We start from the raw sequence: 13,602 nt of genomic DNA on the forward strand, positions 1-13,602 counted from the left end.
TAGATACTACTCAGTGGAGATTCTACATTCCTCTGCACCCTCTGTATCTAGGCTCCTTCTTGAAATCTTGTTAAGCCAGTCACTTCTTGCCTTTGTAGCCCCCCTATTTTGGGTAGCCAATGTCCAGGTTGCCCATCCCAGTCTACCCTGTGTATTGAGGGGGTGGGAATGATCCTTGCTGTAAAGATTTGTTCTTTCTTTTGAGCTACTGCATCCATAGGTGTATAGACCAACAATTTTTGTTTTTTGATTTTTTATTAAGTGCCTTCGAGTCAGTTCCAACCCATAATGACCCTGTATAGGGTTTTCTAGGAGTACCAGTGAACATGAACCACTGACCTTGTTGGTCCACACCAACATTGCCTTTCAGCGCATTAACGCACAGCACCACACCAGGACTTCAGAGATCTAGATAGAGGATATAAAATGTAGGGGTAGAAACACTAGTTTCACATTTTGATATTTTTGTTTAATAAAGGTTTCAGTAATTTTATAGCAAGCTTTTTTGACTTACCCTCATAGAATGAAGATTGTTTGTTCAGAAACATAAGCCTGTGACTACCACATGCTTGGCATAATTCGATGCTCAGGTCACAGCAGTGAACAAGATTCCCATACAAGATTGCATTTACATCCTAGTGGAAGAAGTAAATGTCAAAGAAGCAAACATAAAATTTAATATCTGACAGTGACAGCTGTGATGGAAAAGTAGAGGGGCTGGAGGTGAGAATCAGAAGGGTAGAAGGAAAAGAGACCAATACAGTGATTATGTTTTACTTATCCCAAGACAAGTATAGGGAGCATGGTGACTCTACAGGATAAGCACTGGACTGTGAACCACAAGATCAGCGGTTTGAACCCACCAGCTGCTCCGCAGGAGAAAGACTTTCTGTTCCTGCAAAGACTTACAGCCTCAGAAGCCCTGTAAAGGGTCGCTATAAGTTAGAATATACTCGATGGCACATAGCAGCAACATTAAAGATGACAAGAAGGTCAGAGTTGAGAGTAGAATAAAGAAAATGGAGAGAGGCAGGAGAGGAAGTCAGAAATCAATAGAAGTCAGAAAACATCAGGGCTGAGTAAAGTTTGCATAACTTGCCCCAGTTACAAAGCTATTAAGTTATACTTTCTCAGAAATGCCAATGAATATTTAAAAGAGGATGCAAAAGTGTTTCTTAATTTTTAAACCAAGATATCAAATGACTAAGGGTCACATCTGCAGAATCTGTGAATTCAGAAACCCTCACCTGTAAAATACTTGGCCATTTTTAAACTCTAGAGAGAACGAGACACTTACGTAATGCCACCATGTTCACGCTCACACACATGCACATTTGCACCTCAGAGTTGTTTGAAAATGCCACCTGTTCTAGGTGCGACTGAGAAGAGCAAGGAGTCTGCAAAAGTCGGGGTGAGCCTGGAGGAAGGACCCTTGTGACCCCTTTAGGGTGCAAAGAACATCTGCAGACATGTGGAGGTCAGAGGTGAAACAGGAGAGCATAGCAAGGCAATGGAGGCCCAGCAGATCTGTAGGGGCTGAGAGCAAATTCTTATACACCTGTGACATAAGGGGCTGGGATCAAGCTGTGCTCAGCCATCCCTGAGACTGAGTCAGTGATTAGGAAACAAATGTTATCAACTGAACTGTCAGCTAGACAGTTCTAGAAAATCTGCCCCAATACATATGTTGTTGTTAAGTGCTATAGAGTTGATTCTGACCCATAGCAACCCTGTATAGGGTTTCTGAAGAGCAGCTGGTGTACTTGAACTGCCATCCTTTAGGATCAAACCAGCTTTGTAATCCAGTGCATTAACCCACAGTGCCACATTAGGACTCCACCGTAATATAGGTTATTGTTGTTAAGTGCCGTCGAGTGGGTTCTGACCCATAGCAACAACATAAGTAGAGTCAAATTGAAATATGTAGTTGCTACAAAACTGATGTTTGTATTTTCTCGCAACACTAGTGTGGGATTTATAGTTTCTCAAATCTCTTGAGTTTGAACACATCTAGAAAAGAAAAACAACCTACCAATCTCACCTATTAGAATTTAAGAGACATTTAATCAAATCCCTCATTCCATGGGTAGACTGTCTAATCCTCTAAAATTGCTTCCCTCTCCCAGATCTAGCTCTTGCTTAGCCAAATCTAGCTCTTGCTTAGCCAAAGGTGTGACTGCCTGCCTACAGAGTGATGCTGGGCCCAGCTCAGGGATGAGCTATATGTTCACAGTTCTGGTCCAGCGGAGAGCAGTCCATGGAGGTTGGGGGTGGGGGGGTGACAGTCCACAGGAATATGGATTCTGCTGGGGTTCCTTTAAGCTTCCCACAGATCAGAGTCAAAATCAGTGATTCTCAGTGTTGGGAGGGCCTGCAGATTCAGGGTGTGGAGACCTCTGCTCCGCCCCATCTTGAGATTCCAATACCACCAGAACTGAGAAGTATAATTCACCTCTTCTTGCCCTTTTTCCTAGTCCCACCTGGACTGTGGCTCCTGGCTGGGTGGGGCCTGTAGAAGGCTGGGAGGGCATGACCACAGGCTGCTGGGGGAGCAAGAGATGCCATGCGGTGGCATAGCAGGCTGACCTCCTCATTACCACCCTACCCCCAGTGCCTCCGGTCCCCCTGCTGCAGCTGGAGAAGTGCTGCACCCGCAACAACAGCGTCACGCTGGCCTGGAGGATGCCCCCCTTCACCCACAGCCCTGTGGACGGCTACATCCTAGAGCTGGACGATGGAGATGGAGGGCAGTTCCGGGTAAGGCTGACTCACTCGGTCCAAACTCTGCCTCACCTCTGGGCCTGCCTGAGTGCTACGCTAGATCCTGTGTGGTCACAGAGGCAGTCTGAGGTCATGGGAGACAGGAAACGTCTCCACTATCTGTCACAGAATACTTAGATGAGGCTCTGCCTGGGACTGAAGTAGAACTCAAAGGAGGTACCACCTGCAAGTACCTACCACCCAGTTAACACCATCAGTTCAATCCTAGTTACTCTGTAGTGACCATTCATGCCAGGTTTTATCACACCTGGCTTCTTTGGTTCAGTCATTAGTTCATGTGCATTGGTCATATTTCTCCAAAGGTACAGATTTCTGGAAAGTAGAAAGCACTGTCTGACCTCCCCTTCTTTATGTTCCCTTGTCTACCTGGCAAGGTGCAAGGTATGCAGAAGATGCTAAAGAAACAGTTGTTGCATCAGGCCTACATTCTATATTCATTGGTGGCATATCATGAACAGCATAGACAAATCCACTCCCTCGTCTTGTATAAACCCTTGGACAGCCTTCTCCCCACTCGAAGCTCTCTAAGAGTCCTCTACGTTGAAACTTCACACTGTTATGTATAGCTTACAGTTAGTTGTGTTGACATGAACACCAAGACACATGAACCTCCTCAGACCTCGTCCATTCAAATCCAGAGACTCTTTCTGACAAAATACTATAGTTGTAGTTAACCTTGCTTTTGTTCTCCTGGGGAGTTGCATCCATTTGACAATCCTTGTCAAAGGCCAATATTCCTTTTGTTTCTCTCAATGCCATTTCATTTTCTGTTTAAAGATGTTCTATAAGTATGTAAGAGTTGGGAAATAACATCAGAACTCCCTTGGAGACTGAGCTCTGCATGAAGATGGGGCGTTTAGAGAAGTATTTGAACCAGGACCAGCATGCTCAGACACATGGTCTAACCCCTTCACTCCTCTTCTGCAAATAAGTTCCTCAACTGAAAAACAGGAAGGGAGTATATGTTTTTGAAATGAGAAGATAGGAAAGAGTATTTCAGAGACGTTCATAGGAACATCCACCAAGCTCTCCTCTTTGAGACATGACTACTACTAAAAGCTAGATACAAAGGTTAGTTTATTAGAAACAAGATGTTATGATGAGAAAAGTGCAAGATTTGAATACAGGGTTCTAATTCTGACTCCTAAGTGGGTTAGCTGTGATCTTGGAAAGTTCTCTATCTTCTCAGATCTTGAACTTCTTGTATGCAAAATATGAAAAATAATATTAATAGCCTACTGTTGTTGTAAGGATTGCTATACCTTATACAATGCCTGCCACACAGTTATCACCAATAAGATATAAGAACAGAAGAAGAGCATATAGCCTCTAAACAGTCAGACAGGAAAGATGTTTTATACAAATGAAACATAATATAATGAAATAGGAAAAATGTAAGGCTGTGGATTTGGGGGTCTTAATAGAAGAATAACTTGTAAGTGAATGTGAAAGAAATCCCTGAGAAAATACCCTTGAAGTCTAATGAAAAAATGTCTCATGCTCTTGGGAGACCAGGGAATAAAGTAGTTTTAGGAAGACCAAGAAAGGGGACTAGGTGTTGGAGTAGAGTATACCTCTCACTCCCAGAAGGGTTCCAACCCAGATCAGCCGTGAACTACCCTGTCCTTGGTCAACACCTTCTACTTTCTCTCCTCATGTGTGATGACCCTTCTTTTAAAAATGCTGATCATTTTGTTTATTGAGTTGTATAGCTCTGGTTTTCTAGTTTAACTCATTGAAAGCCAAAAATCTTCTATTGCCCTACCAAGAAAAGGAAGAGGTTCCTCATGGCATGCGCATGGAGGGATCAATGCTTCCTTGGGGTTCCAAAGCCCCAGGTTTTGTCTAACAGGCTTGACCTCATCAGACAGCTTAGCCCTAGCTAGCTGTTGGGTGTGATACTCGCCTTCCTTGGATCCAATCACACCTCACCATCTCACAAAGGGGTTGAGCCAGCCAATCTGTAAGGGTCCAGTACCTTAATCTAGCAGTGGCCTGCAAGCGGGCTGTGAGTTATTGGTGGTAGTCATGTGCTGTGGAATCGGTTCTGACTCAGCGACTCTGTACAGGGTTCCCGAGGCTGTATATCTTTGCAGGTGCAGAAAGCCTCATCTTTCTTCTGAGGAACAGCTGGTAGTTTCAAACTGCTGATCCTGAGGTTAGCAGCCCGATTCGTAACCATGAGTCATTGAGATCTTCCTTATTCGGTAGTAGCACTTGTTGCCCAGAAGTCATTCCCTAAGAGAAAAGTTCCAAATAATGATAAGCCTAATGGATTTGCTTCTCTTTAGGAAGTGTATGTTGGCAAGGAGACCCTGTGTACCATTGACGGTCTTCATTTCAACAGCACCTACAACGCCAGGGTCAAGGCCTTCAACTCCTCAGGTGTCGGGCCTTACAGTAAAACTGTTGTTCTGCAGACATCTGACGGTGAGTCCTGTGTGTGATCTTGACCAAAAAAGTCCCTTCAGGAACTGTGGATGAGTCCTAAAGGTCACAAATAAGTTCACAAACTCAACTCACAGTCTACACCTTAGACTAAGTTGGAAACAGTTGATGTCTTAGGCTGGGTTCTCTAGAAGAGCAAAACCAGAGAAGCACATATACAAAGGGGGCTTCACACTGGAAAAATTGAATTGACAGATAATGGAATCTTTTCCACAAATGTTTTGAAGCTCCCTCATATGTAAAGAGATTTATCTCAAGGAAATGACTCATGCAGTTGTAGAGGCTGGCAAGTCCCAAGCCTGGAGTCAGACGTTGGACTGGAGCTTTCTCCTGAGTCAGGTAGTTGCAGGGGCTGATGGACCCAAAATCGGCAGCTCACATGACACGCTGCTGGCTGATAAATCCCAAGATCAGCCGGCAATATGGAAGGCCACTGGCTCAAGTCCCAACAACTAGAGGTTGGATAAGGAACCAGATGCATGATCCAGAGTCCATGTATATTGGATGCAGGGACATCCCTGAGAAAACTCACTTTCAACTGACTGACTGCTCAGAGCCAATCTCCACATGGAGGTGATTTGCATGTTGGTGCTTCTTTTTCCCCCTCCTTCTCTGGAATTCCCATCACATGTTAAGTTATTCCTCTTGATGGTGTCCCACATAACTATTAGGCTTTCTAGGTTTTTCGGATTGTTTCTCTAAAGGATTAATATTATGACTTATGTTTTTCATCTCTGTCTTCCGCTGATTCAATTCTACTTCTTTTCCCTTTGGATGTATTATCTATCTCTATAATTTTAGTATTAATCTTATAGATTTCTTCTATTTTTGTTTTTGGTATGATTTCTAAGTTTCTGTTTATTTTGTCTGTTCTTATATTGTTTTTCTGTATACTTCTAGAGTTTTGTCTGTATTTTTATTGATCTGCCTCTTGATTCATTGTTGTTGTTGTTAAGTTCTGGAGAGTCAGTTCCAATTCATTGTTGTTGTTGTTAGGTGCCATAGAGTCAGTACCGACCCATAGCGACCCTATGCACAACAGAATAAAACACTGCCCGATCCTAGGCCAACCTCACAACTGTTGCCATGCATGATCCCATTGATGCTGCCACTTTGCCAATCCATCTCACTGGGGGGTCTTCCGCTTTTTCTCTGACCCTCCACCTTACCAAACATGATGTCCTTCTCCAGCGACTGGTCCCTCCTGACAACATGTCCGAAATACGAGAGACGAAGTTTGGCCATCCTGGCCTCCAAGGAGCACTCTGGCTGTACTTCTTCCAAAGTGGATTTATTGGTTCTTTTGGCAGCCCATGGCACTTTCAATGTTCTCCTCTGACACCATAACTCAAAAGCATCAATTCTTCTACGGTCTTCCTTATTCACTGTCCAGCTTTTGCACGCAATTGAAAATACCATGGCTTGAGTCAGGAGCACCTTAGTCCTCTAGCTGACATCTTTGCTCTTCAACACTTTAAAAAGATTTTGTGTAGCAGATTTGCATGCACAATGCAATATGTCATTTGATTTCTTGACTGCTGCTTCCATGAGTGTTGATAGTTGATCCAAGAAGAATGAAGTCCTTGACTTGACTCTGTATAAGGTTTCCAAGAAATGGTTGGTGAGTTTGAACCACTAACCTTGTGATTCCACCTACCTTACAGTCCAATGCTAATCCTACAGTGCCACACTGGGACTCTTCTGAAGGTACCTAAATATGTTTTTATTAAGTGCCATCAAGTTCTTTAGAATTCCTTATCAGATACTCCTAATCACATTTCTTCCTCCCAAAGATTTTTTGGCCTTGTATTTTGCTGTTCTCTTTCTAATTGTTGGAGATGGTGGGTGAAATTGTTGATTTGGTTCTTTCTTCATTTTTGATATGTTTTTGCCATGTCCCTAAGATTTTGATATGTTGTGTTTTCATTCTCATTTGATACAAGAAATTTTTTTAATTCACTCTTTAGTTCTTCTACTATCCAGCAGTTTTTAAGCAAGGCGCTACTCATTGTATTATTGTATTATTCATTATATTATTGTTTCTATGTATTTGATTTTTTTTCCCCTTGCTCTTCCTGTTGTTAATTTCTAATTTTATAGCATTGTGTTCTAAGAAGATGTTTTGTAACATTTCAGTGTTTTTTTTTTTAATTTATTGAGGCTTACTTTGTATCTTAATGTATAGTCTTTTCTGGAGCATTCCCCATGTACACTGGGGAAAATGTATATTGTGTTGTTGTTCGGTGGAATTATCAAGTTGGTTGTTATTTCTTTTATGCATCTTTGTTGAGTTTCTTTCTAGTTGTTCTGTCCTTCTTTGAAAATGGTGTATTAAAGTTTCCACTGTAACTGTGGCACTAAAGAATGAGCACTGGACTGCTACTCCTTGGAAACTATACAAGGGGTCGCTATGAATCAGACCCAACTCGACAGCACTTAACAACAATATCATTATTAGGGAGTTGTTTATATCTCTTTTCTATTCTGTTAAAGTTTAATTTAAATATTTTGGGGTGCTTTCATTGATACTCAGTACTTAGTTTTATTAGCTCTTTTTGTAGGTGATTTTTTTTATCATTCTGAGCTGATTTTAGGGTATTTTTTCTTTTTTGTTGCTTTTGGAAAGTCTTATTATGATATGTCTTGGTGATTTGTTTGGAGGGACTATCCTATTTTAGATATATTAAACTTCTTGAACCCATAGCTTCTCATCTTTCATAATATTAGAGAAGGTTTCTTCCAACAATTTTCTTTGACAATTTTCTTGGCACTTTTTTTTGTCCCTCTCTCTTCCTGTTTTCAAATTCTGATCACATAAAAGTTATTCCTCTTAGTGATGTCTCACATGATTCTTAGGCTTTTTTTAAAATTCTTTTTTCTGATTGTTCCTCTGACAGATTAGAATTCAGAGATTTGTTTTCATTTTCACTGACTGTGTCTTCCAGTGATTCAATTCTACTTCTTTGCCTTTTCAAAATGTTATAGATTTCTAAAATTTTAGTACTAATCTCTGTGTTTCTTATTTAAAGTGAAAAGCTGAAATCTGGGATATATTCATAAGACTAATGTATTTAATTTATTCAGAAACGTATTATTAAAAGAATAATATATTCATAATGACTCCTGGTGTGGCACTGTAGAACCACCACTGGACTGCGAACCACAAGGTCAACAGTTCAAACCCACCACCTACTCCTCAAAAACCCTACACAGGTCACAATGAGTTAGAACCAACTCAATGTCACTTAACAACAAGAAGTCTAAAACTACCCTTAACTTTAAACAAATTAAACCATCTTTAAAATTTAGCAAACGTATTCATGGAACCTTTTTTTTTTTTTTTTTAACGTTTTATTGTGAATTGAGTGACGGTTTACAGAGCAAATCATCAGTCCCACATTCAACAAGTCCCACATTCATGTCAGTACAATGACTGCAATTGTTTCAATGTATCACCAGTTAACAGCATTTACCTCTGGTCACTTTAACGTTTACAGTCCTCCCTATGTCTTCCACTACCTTCATCTTTCTCACACCAGCTTAGCATGTGTCTACCCTCTACCTAGTGACTAATTTTCCCTTCTTTCTCACCCATATTAACCATCATAGAATCTTTCGTTAAACAAGAAAACTTTTTTTTTTTTTAATTTTTACAACAGTGGTTTCATATAATATTGTTTTTGTGACTGACTAATTTTACTCGACATAATGTTCTCCAGGTTCATCCATGTTATAAGGTATGTCGCAGATTTGTCATTATTCTTCAGTGTTTCTTAGTATTTCATTGTGTTTATGTACCAAACTTTGTGTCCATTCTGCTATTCTCTGCCTCTTGACTGGTACATTTAATCTATTTATATCCAGTGTAATTATCAATAGGTATGATTTGATTTTTTGCTGTGTATTTTGTGTATGTGGTGTTGCTAATGTCTTTGTTCCACATAAATTTCTATGCTGAGTTTATTTATTTGTTAATTTTTTTTATTACTGTTATTTTAATGTTTACTAAATCTTTCTGATTTTCCTCTTTTTGACTCCCTTGCCATTTGGAAGTTCTGTATCTACATTATTCTCTTTTTGCTTCTAGTTGACTTAATTATAAATTGATATCTCTAATTCCCTATTTTCAATCTTGTAGTTTTGTTTTGCTTTGTTGTTGTTGTTGTTATGTGCTGTAGAGTCGGTTCTGACCCATAGCGACCCTGTACAGGGTTTCCAAGGCTGTAAATCTTTACGGGAGCAGAAAGCCTCATCTTTCTCCCACAGAACAGCTGGAAGTTTCGAACTGCTGACCTTGTGGTTCGCAGCCCGATTCGTAACCACTACACTACCAGAGATACTTCTATATCTGGATTGAGTTCTAGGTGATATTGTCATGTATGTTAAGCTCATGTTGTTGTCTGCTGTTGTTGATTCCCAATCCAAAGAACACCCTTTAGTAGTTTTTGTAAAGTTGATCGAGTTTTTACAAATTCCTTACATTTCTGTGTATCTGAAAAATGTCCTAATTTCGCTGTCATATTTGAGGGAAAGCTTTGCTGGGTATGTGAGTCTTGGTTGGTAATCTTTTTCTTTCAGAGTTTTGTATATTTTATCCCATTGCCTTCTTGTCTGCATGGTTTCTGCTGAGAAATTAGAGCTTAGTCTTATTGCTCCTTTTTTTTTTTTTTAATGTTTTATTGTGAATTACGTGATAGTTTACATGGGAGAACATTAGCTTTACATTCTTCCTGTTGTATATCGTTTCATTGACATGGTTACAATCCCCTCCATGCATCATCAACCAACCAACCTGCAAGCCTGGCCCCTGGTCATCAGCACACAGCCCCTCTCCCTCTCTAGGTCTAGAATCCCCAGCCGCTCCATCTCTCCACATCATCATCTCTGCCTCCATCTCTGGAATCTCCGTTTCTTTGGGTAGCAAATGTCCAAGTTGCTCATCCCTGTCGACTCTGTGCATGGAGGGGGTGGGAATGATTCTCACTGTAAAGATTTGTTTCCTCTTTTGAGCTACTGCATCCATAGGTGTAGGTCAAGTTCATCAAATTGTATCAGATTACTCATTTTTTCCTCTTCTTTCTTCTTCTAGTTGAGCTCTGATCATCTAGTCATTGAAGTCAGGTCGAGTGGGTATTATCTGCAAGTGTGAGTGTTCTTATGCATATGCCCTCTCTTCTTATCAGTTGGATGCTTCACTCTCTGCTCTTGTCCTCTGTGGCTATGTCACTGACTCTGGGCCCAAGAGTCCCCAGGTCTTGCCACACTGCTGGCCAACCAGGTCTCCACCCAGGTTCACAGGTGTCTATTGAATGTTGTAGGGCTTAGCTTGCAGCTTCGTTGCTGTTTTTCCCTCACTTCCCCTTATCAGTGACCAATGTGGTCACCAATCAGAGCTCATGTCTGCTCATGTATTCCTACTGAGTCTTAGTCTTAGAAAGAGGTTTGCCCTGAGGATACCCAAACCCTTGCCTTGATGTCTCCTGGGCAACCAACTTGTTTGTTCTTGTAGTAATAAATCGGACTTTCAAGAAGTATCTTCTGTTGTTCTAGTCACTCCAGGCTGGTTTGTTTTTCCTTTCCAGTGGAAATATCCTACCTCAGAAGATTCTGGATGGGGTTCAGGATTCCACCTATGGTCTTATGAAGTGCAGAGCCTCTTCTAGAAGCCTCCTTCATTGGGCACGTTGAATACCATCCATTTTAGGTATTCATATCAGTTATAGGCAGAAGACAGACTTACAAGCTTCCTATGGTGATATTTCTGGCTATTCCTTTCTCTCCCCCTCAAGTGTCTATTTTATAATGGTATGCCAGGGAAACCAAGATTCAAAAGTCAGCCAAGCATCTTAACATAATTTCCCCCCTTTTGCCCATTCCATCCACATCTCAATCCATGTATCCCAGAGCCCTGTTGTTCCAAGGTTGGGCATACGTCATTCTTTACCTCTGTCCCCCTTAGCCCATGCAAACATGACTAATTGTTTTCCTGTTTGCCTTGTTCTTCCATTCCGCTCCCCCTTCTTGTGTATTGAACCCCCTCTCTTGCACCCAAACTATTCTGTGTCTGTTCCCTACCCTGTGCTCCACCTTCCCCTCTCTCCCCTAACCCCAACCTCCACATCCTGGTAACCAGCAAAGAATCTCCCCACCTCCCTACCCCCCCGCTTTAGTATGGGTTCTTTTTATTAGTCTTTTACAGGAGTACTCCTATGCAATATTTCACTAATTTCACTCAACATAATGTCCTCAAGGTTCATCCATGTTATGCGGTAGCTTGCAGCTTCTTTGTTTTTCTTCAAGGTAGCATAATATTCCATTGTGTGTATGTACCAATGTTTGTTTATCCATTCTTCAGTTGATGAGCACTTTGGCTGTCTCCATCTTTTTGCTATTGTAAATAGTGCTGCTATGAACATTGGTGTGTATATATCTACTCATGTTATGGCTCATATTTCTTGTGGGTAAATACCAAGTAGAGGAATTGCTGGATCATAAGGTATTTCTATTTCCAACCTTCTGAAGAAGTGTCATATTGCTTTCCAGAGAGGTTAGACCATTTTGCAATCCCACCAGCAATGCAGGCACATCCCACTCTCTCCATATCCCCGCCAGCATTTATTGTCCTCTACTTTTTTGATCCTTGCGGTTATTGATGGTGTGAGATGATATCTCATTGTTGTTTTGATTTCCATCTCTCGAATGGCTAGTGATTGTGAACATTTCTTCTTATGTTTGTTGGCTTCCTGGATCTTCTCTTTGGTGAAGTGCTGTTCGTATCCTGTGCCCATTTTTTAATTGGGTTATTTGTCCTTTTCTTGTAGAGGTGTTGTAGTTTCCTATATATTTTAGAAATGAGTCCCTTGTCTGATGTGTCATTGCAAAAGATTTTTTCCCATTCTGTGGGTTCCCTTTTTACTCTTCTAGTGAAGTCTTTTGATGCACATAAGTTTTTAATTTTTAGTATGTCCCAATCATCTATTTTGTCTACTTTGGTTTGTGTACTTTTCAAAATGTTTGGTAGTCTGTGTATTCCCTGAATTAGTGCCCTCACATTTGTCCCGATTTTTTGATTGATGGTCTTCATAATTTTGGGATTCACATTTATGTCTTTAATCCACGCTAAGTTGGTTTTTGTAAAAGGTGTGAGGTAAAGGTCTTGTTTCAGTCTTTTGCATATCTCTTTCCAGTTCTGCCAGCACCATGTGTTGAAGAGACTATCCCCTCTCCATGTGATATATTTAGGTACTTTGTCAAAAATCAGGTGGCTGTATGAAGATACATTAATTTCTGGATTCTCGATTCTGTTCCATTGATCAATGTATCTTTCATTGTACCAGTACCAGACTGTTTTGACTACTGTAGCCATGTAATAAATTTTGAAGTCTGGGAGTGAGAGGTTTCTAACCTTATTCTTCTTAAGCAGTGCTTTGCTTATCCTGGGTCTCTTTCCTTTCCATATAAAGTTTGTAATTATTTTTTCTATCTCTTTGAAGAATGTCATTGGAATCTGGATTGGATTGCACTATATGTGCAAATTGCTTTGGGGAGAATTGACATTTTCACAATGTTAAGTCTTTCTATCCAGGAGCATGGTACATTCTCCCTTTTTGTAGGTCTCTTTTTATCTTTTTTTTTTTTTTTTAATTGAGTGAAAGTTTACAGGGCATCATCAGTTTTACATTTAACAAATCATACACCTTGTTTCATTACAATTATTTTAATCCCCTCCCAGTATTTCTCTCTATCCACTTTAGTTTTTTAAAAACAAACAAAACACAATCAGGTATATATAATAATTTACATCCCCAAAGGGCACATTCTGCAAGTCTGCCTCCTGGCCACCTCTCTTCTTAGTCCGTGAATCTAGAGTCCTCAGCCACTCCCCCTCTCCATGCCCCCATCTCTGCCTCCATCTCTGGCACTGCTGCTTCTCTGAATAAGGTCCCGCATTCTGCTTGTGCGCTTCTCTCTTGATGGTCCTAGGCTTCTCTGTTTCTGGACTGTAAGATTAACCACTCCCCTGTTTTTGTTACAAAACTTCTATCTTTATAATTGTGACAGTTGCAATTAGTCCTAATAACAATTATTCACTACTGAATCTTACGAATCTTATCCCCATCTCTTTTCACCAGACCCATCTAGACAAGATGACAGCTATTCAGTGGGAACTCTTACTTTCCCCCCCATACTCTTAAACTAAACCCCCTCTTGAAACCTTGTAAGCCAGTCACTTTGTGCCTTTATTGCCCCCTCATTTTAGGTAGCCATTGTCTAAGTTGCCCACCCCTATCGACCCTGTGTACAAAGAGGATAGCATTGATACTTGATTTGAAGACTCTTTCTCTCTGTGTTGGTATTTAGAGTAACTACCGC

At 40.7% G+C, this 13,602-nt stretch overlaps 1 protein-coding gene across 1 annotated transcript in view; it reads left to right on the top strand.

Moving 5' to 3' along the window:
- The window catches only part of TRIM67 (tripartite motif containing 67), a 92,152-nt gene that overhangs the window by 58,970 nt on the left and 19,580 nt on the right, over positions 1-13,602 (top strand). Inside the window, exons 6-7 of the mRNA XM_006874173.1 lie at positions 2,612-2,757; positions 5,073-5,211. Of these exons, the coding sequence (XP_006874235.1) occupies positions 2,612-2,757; positions 5,073-5,211 (285 nt within the window). The remainder of the gene's footprint in view (positions 1-2,611; positions 2,758-5,072; positions 5,212-13,602) is intronic.

Source organism: Chrysochloris asiatica, unplaced genomic scaffold, assembly GCF_000296735.1.
Source record: "Chrysochloris asiatica unplaced genomic scaffold, ChrAsi1.0 scaffold00265, whole genome shotgun sequence".
Classification (NCBI taxonomy): domain Eukaryota; kingdom Metazoa; phylum Chordata; class Mammalia; order Afrosoricida; family Chrysochloridae; genus Chrysochloris; species Chrysochloris asiatica.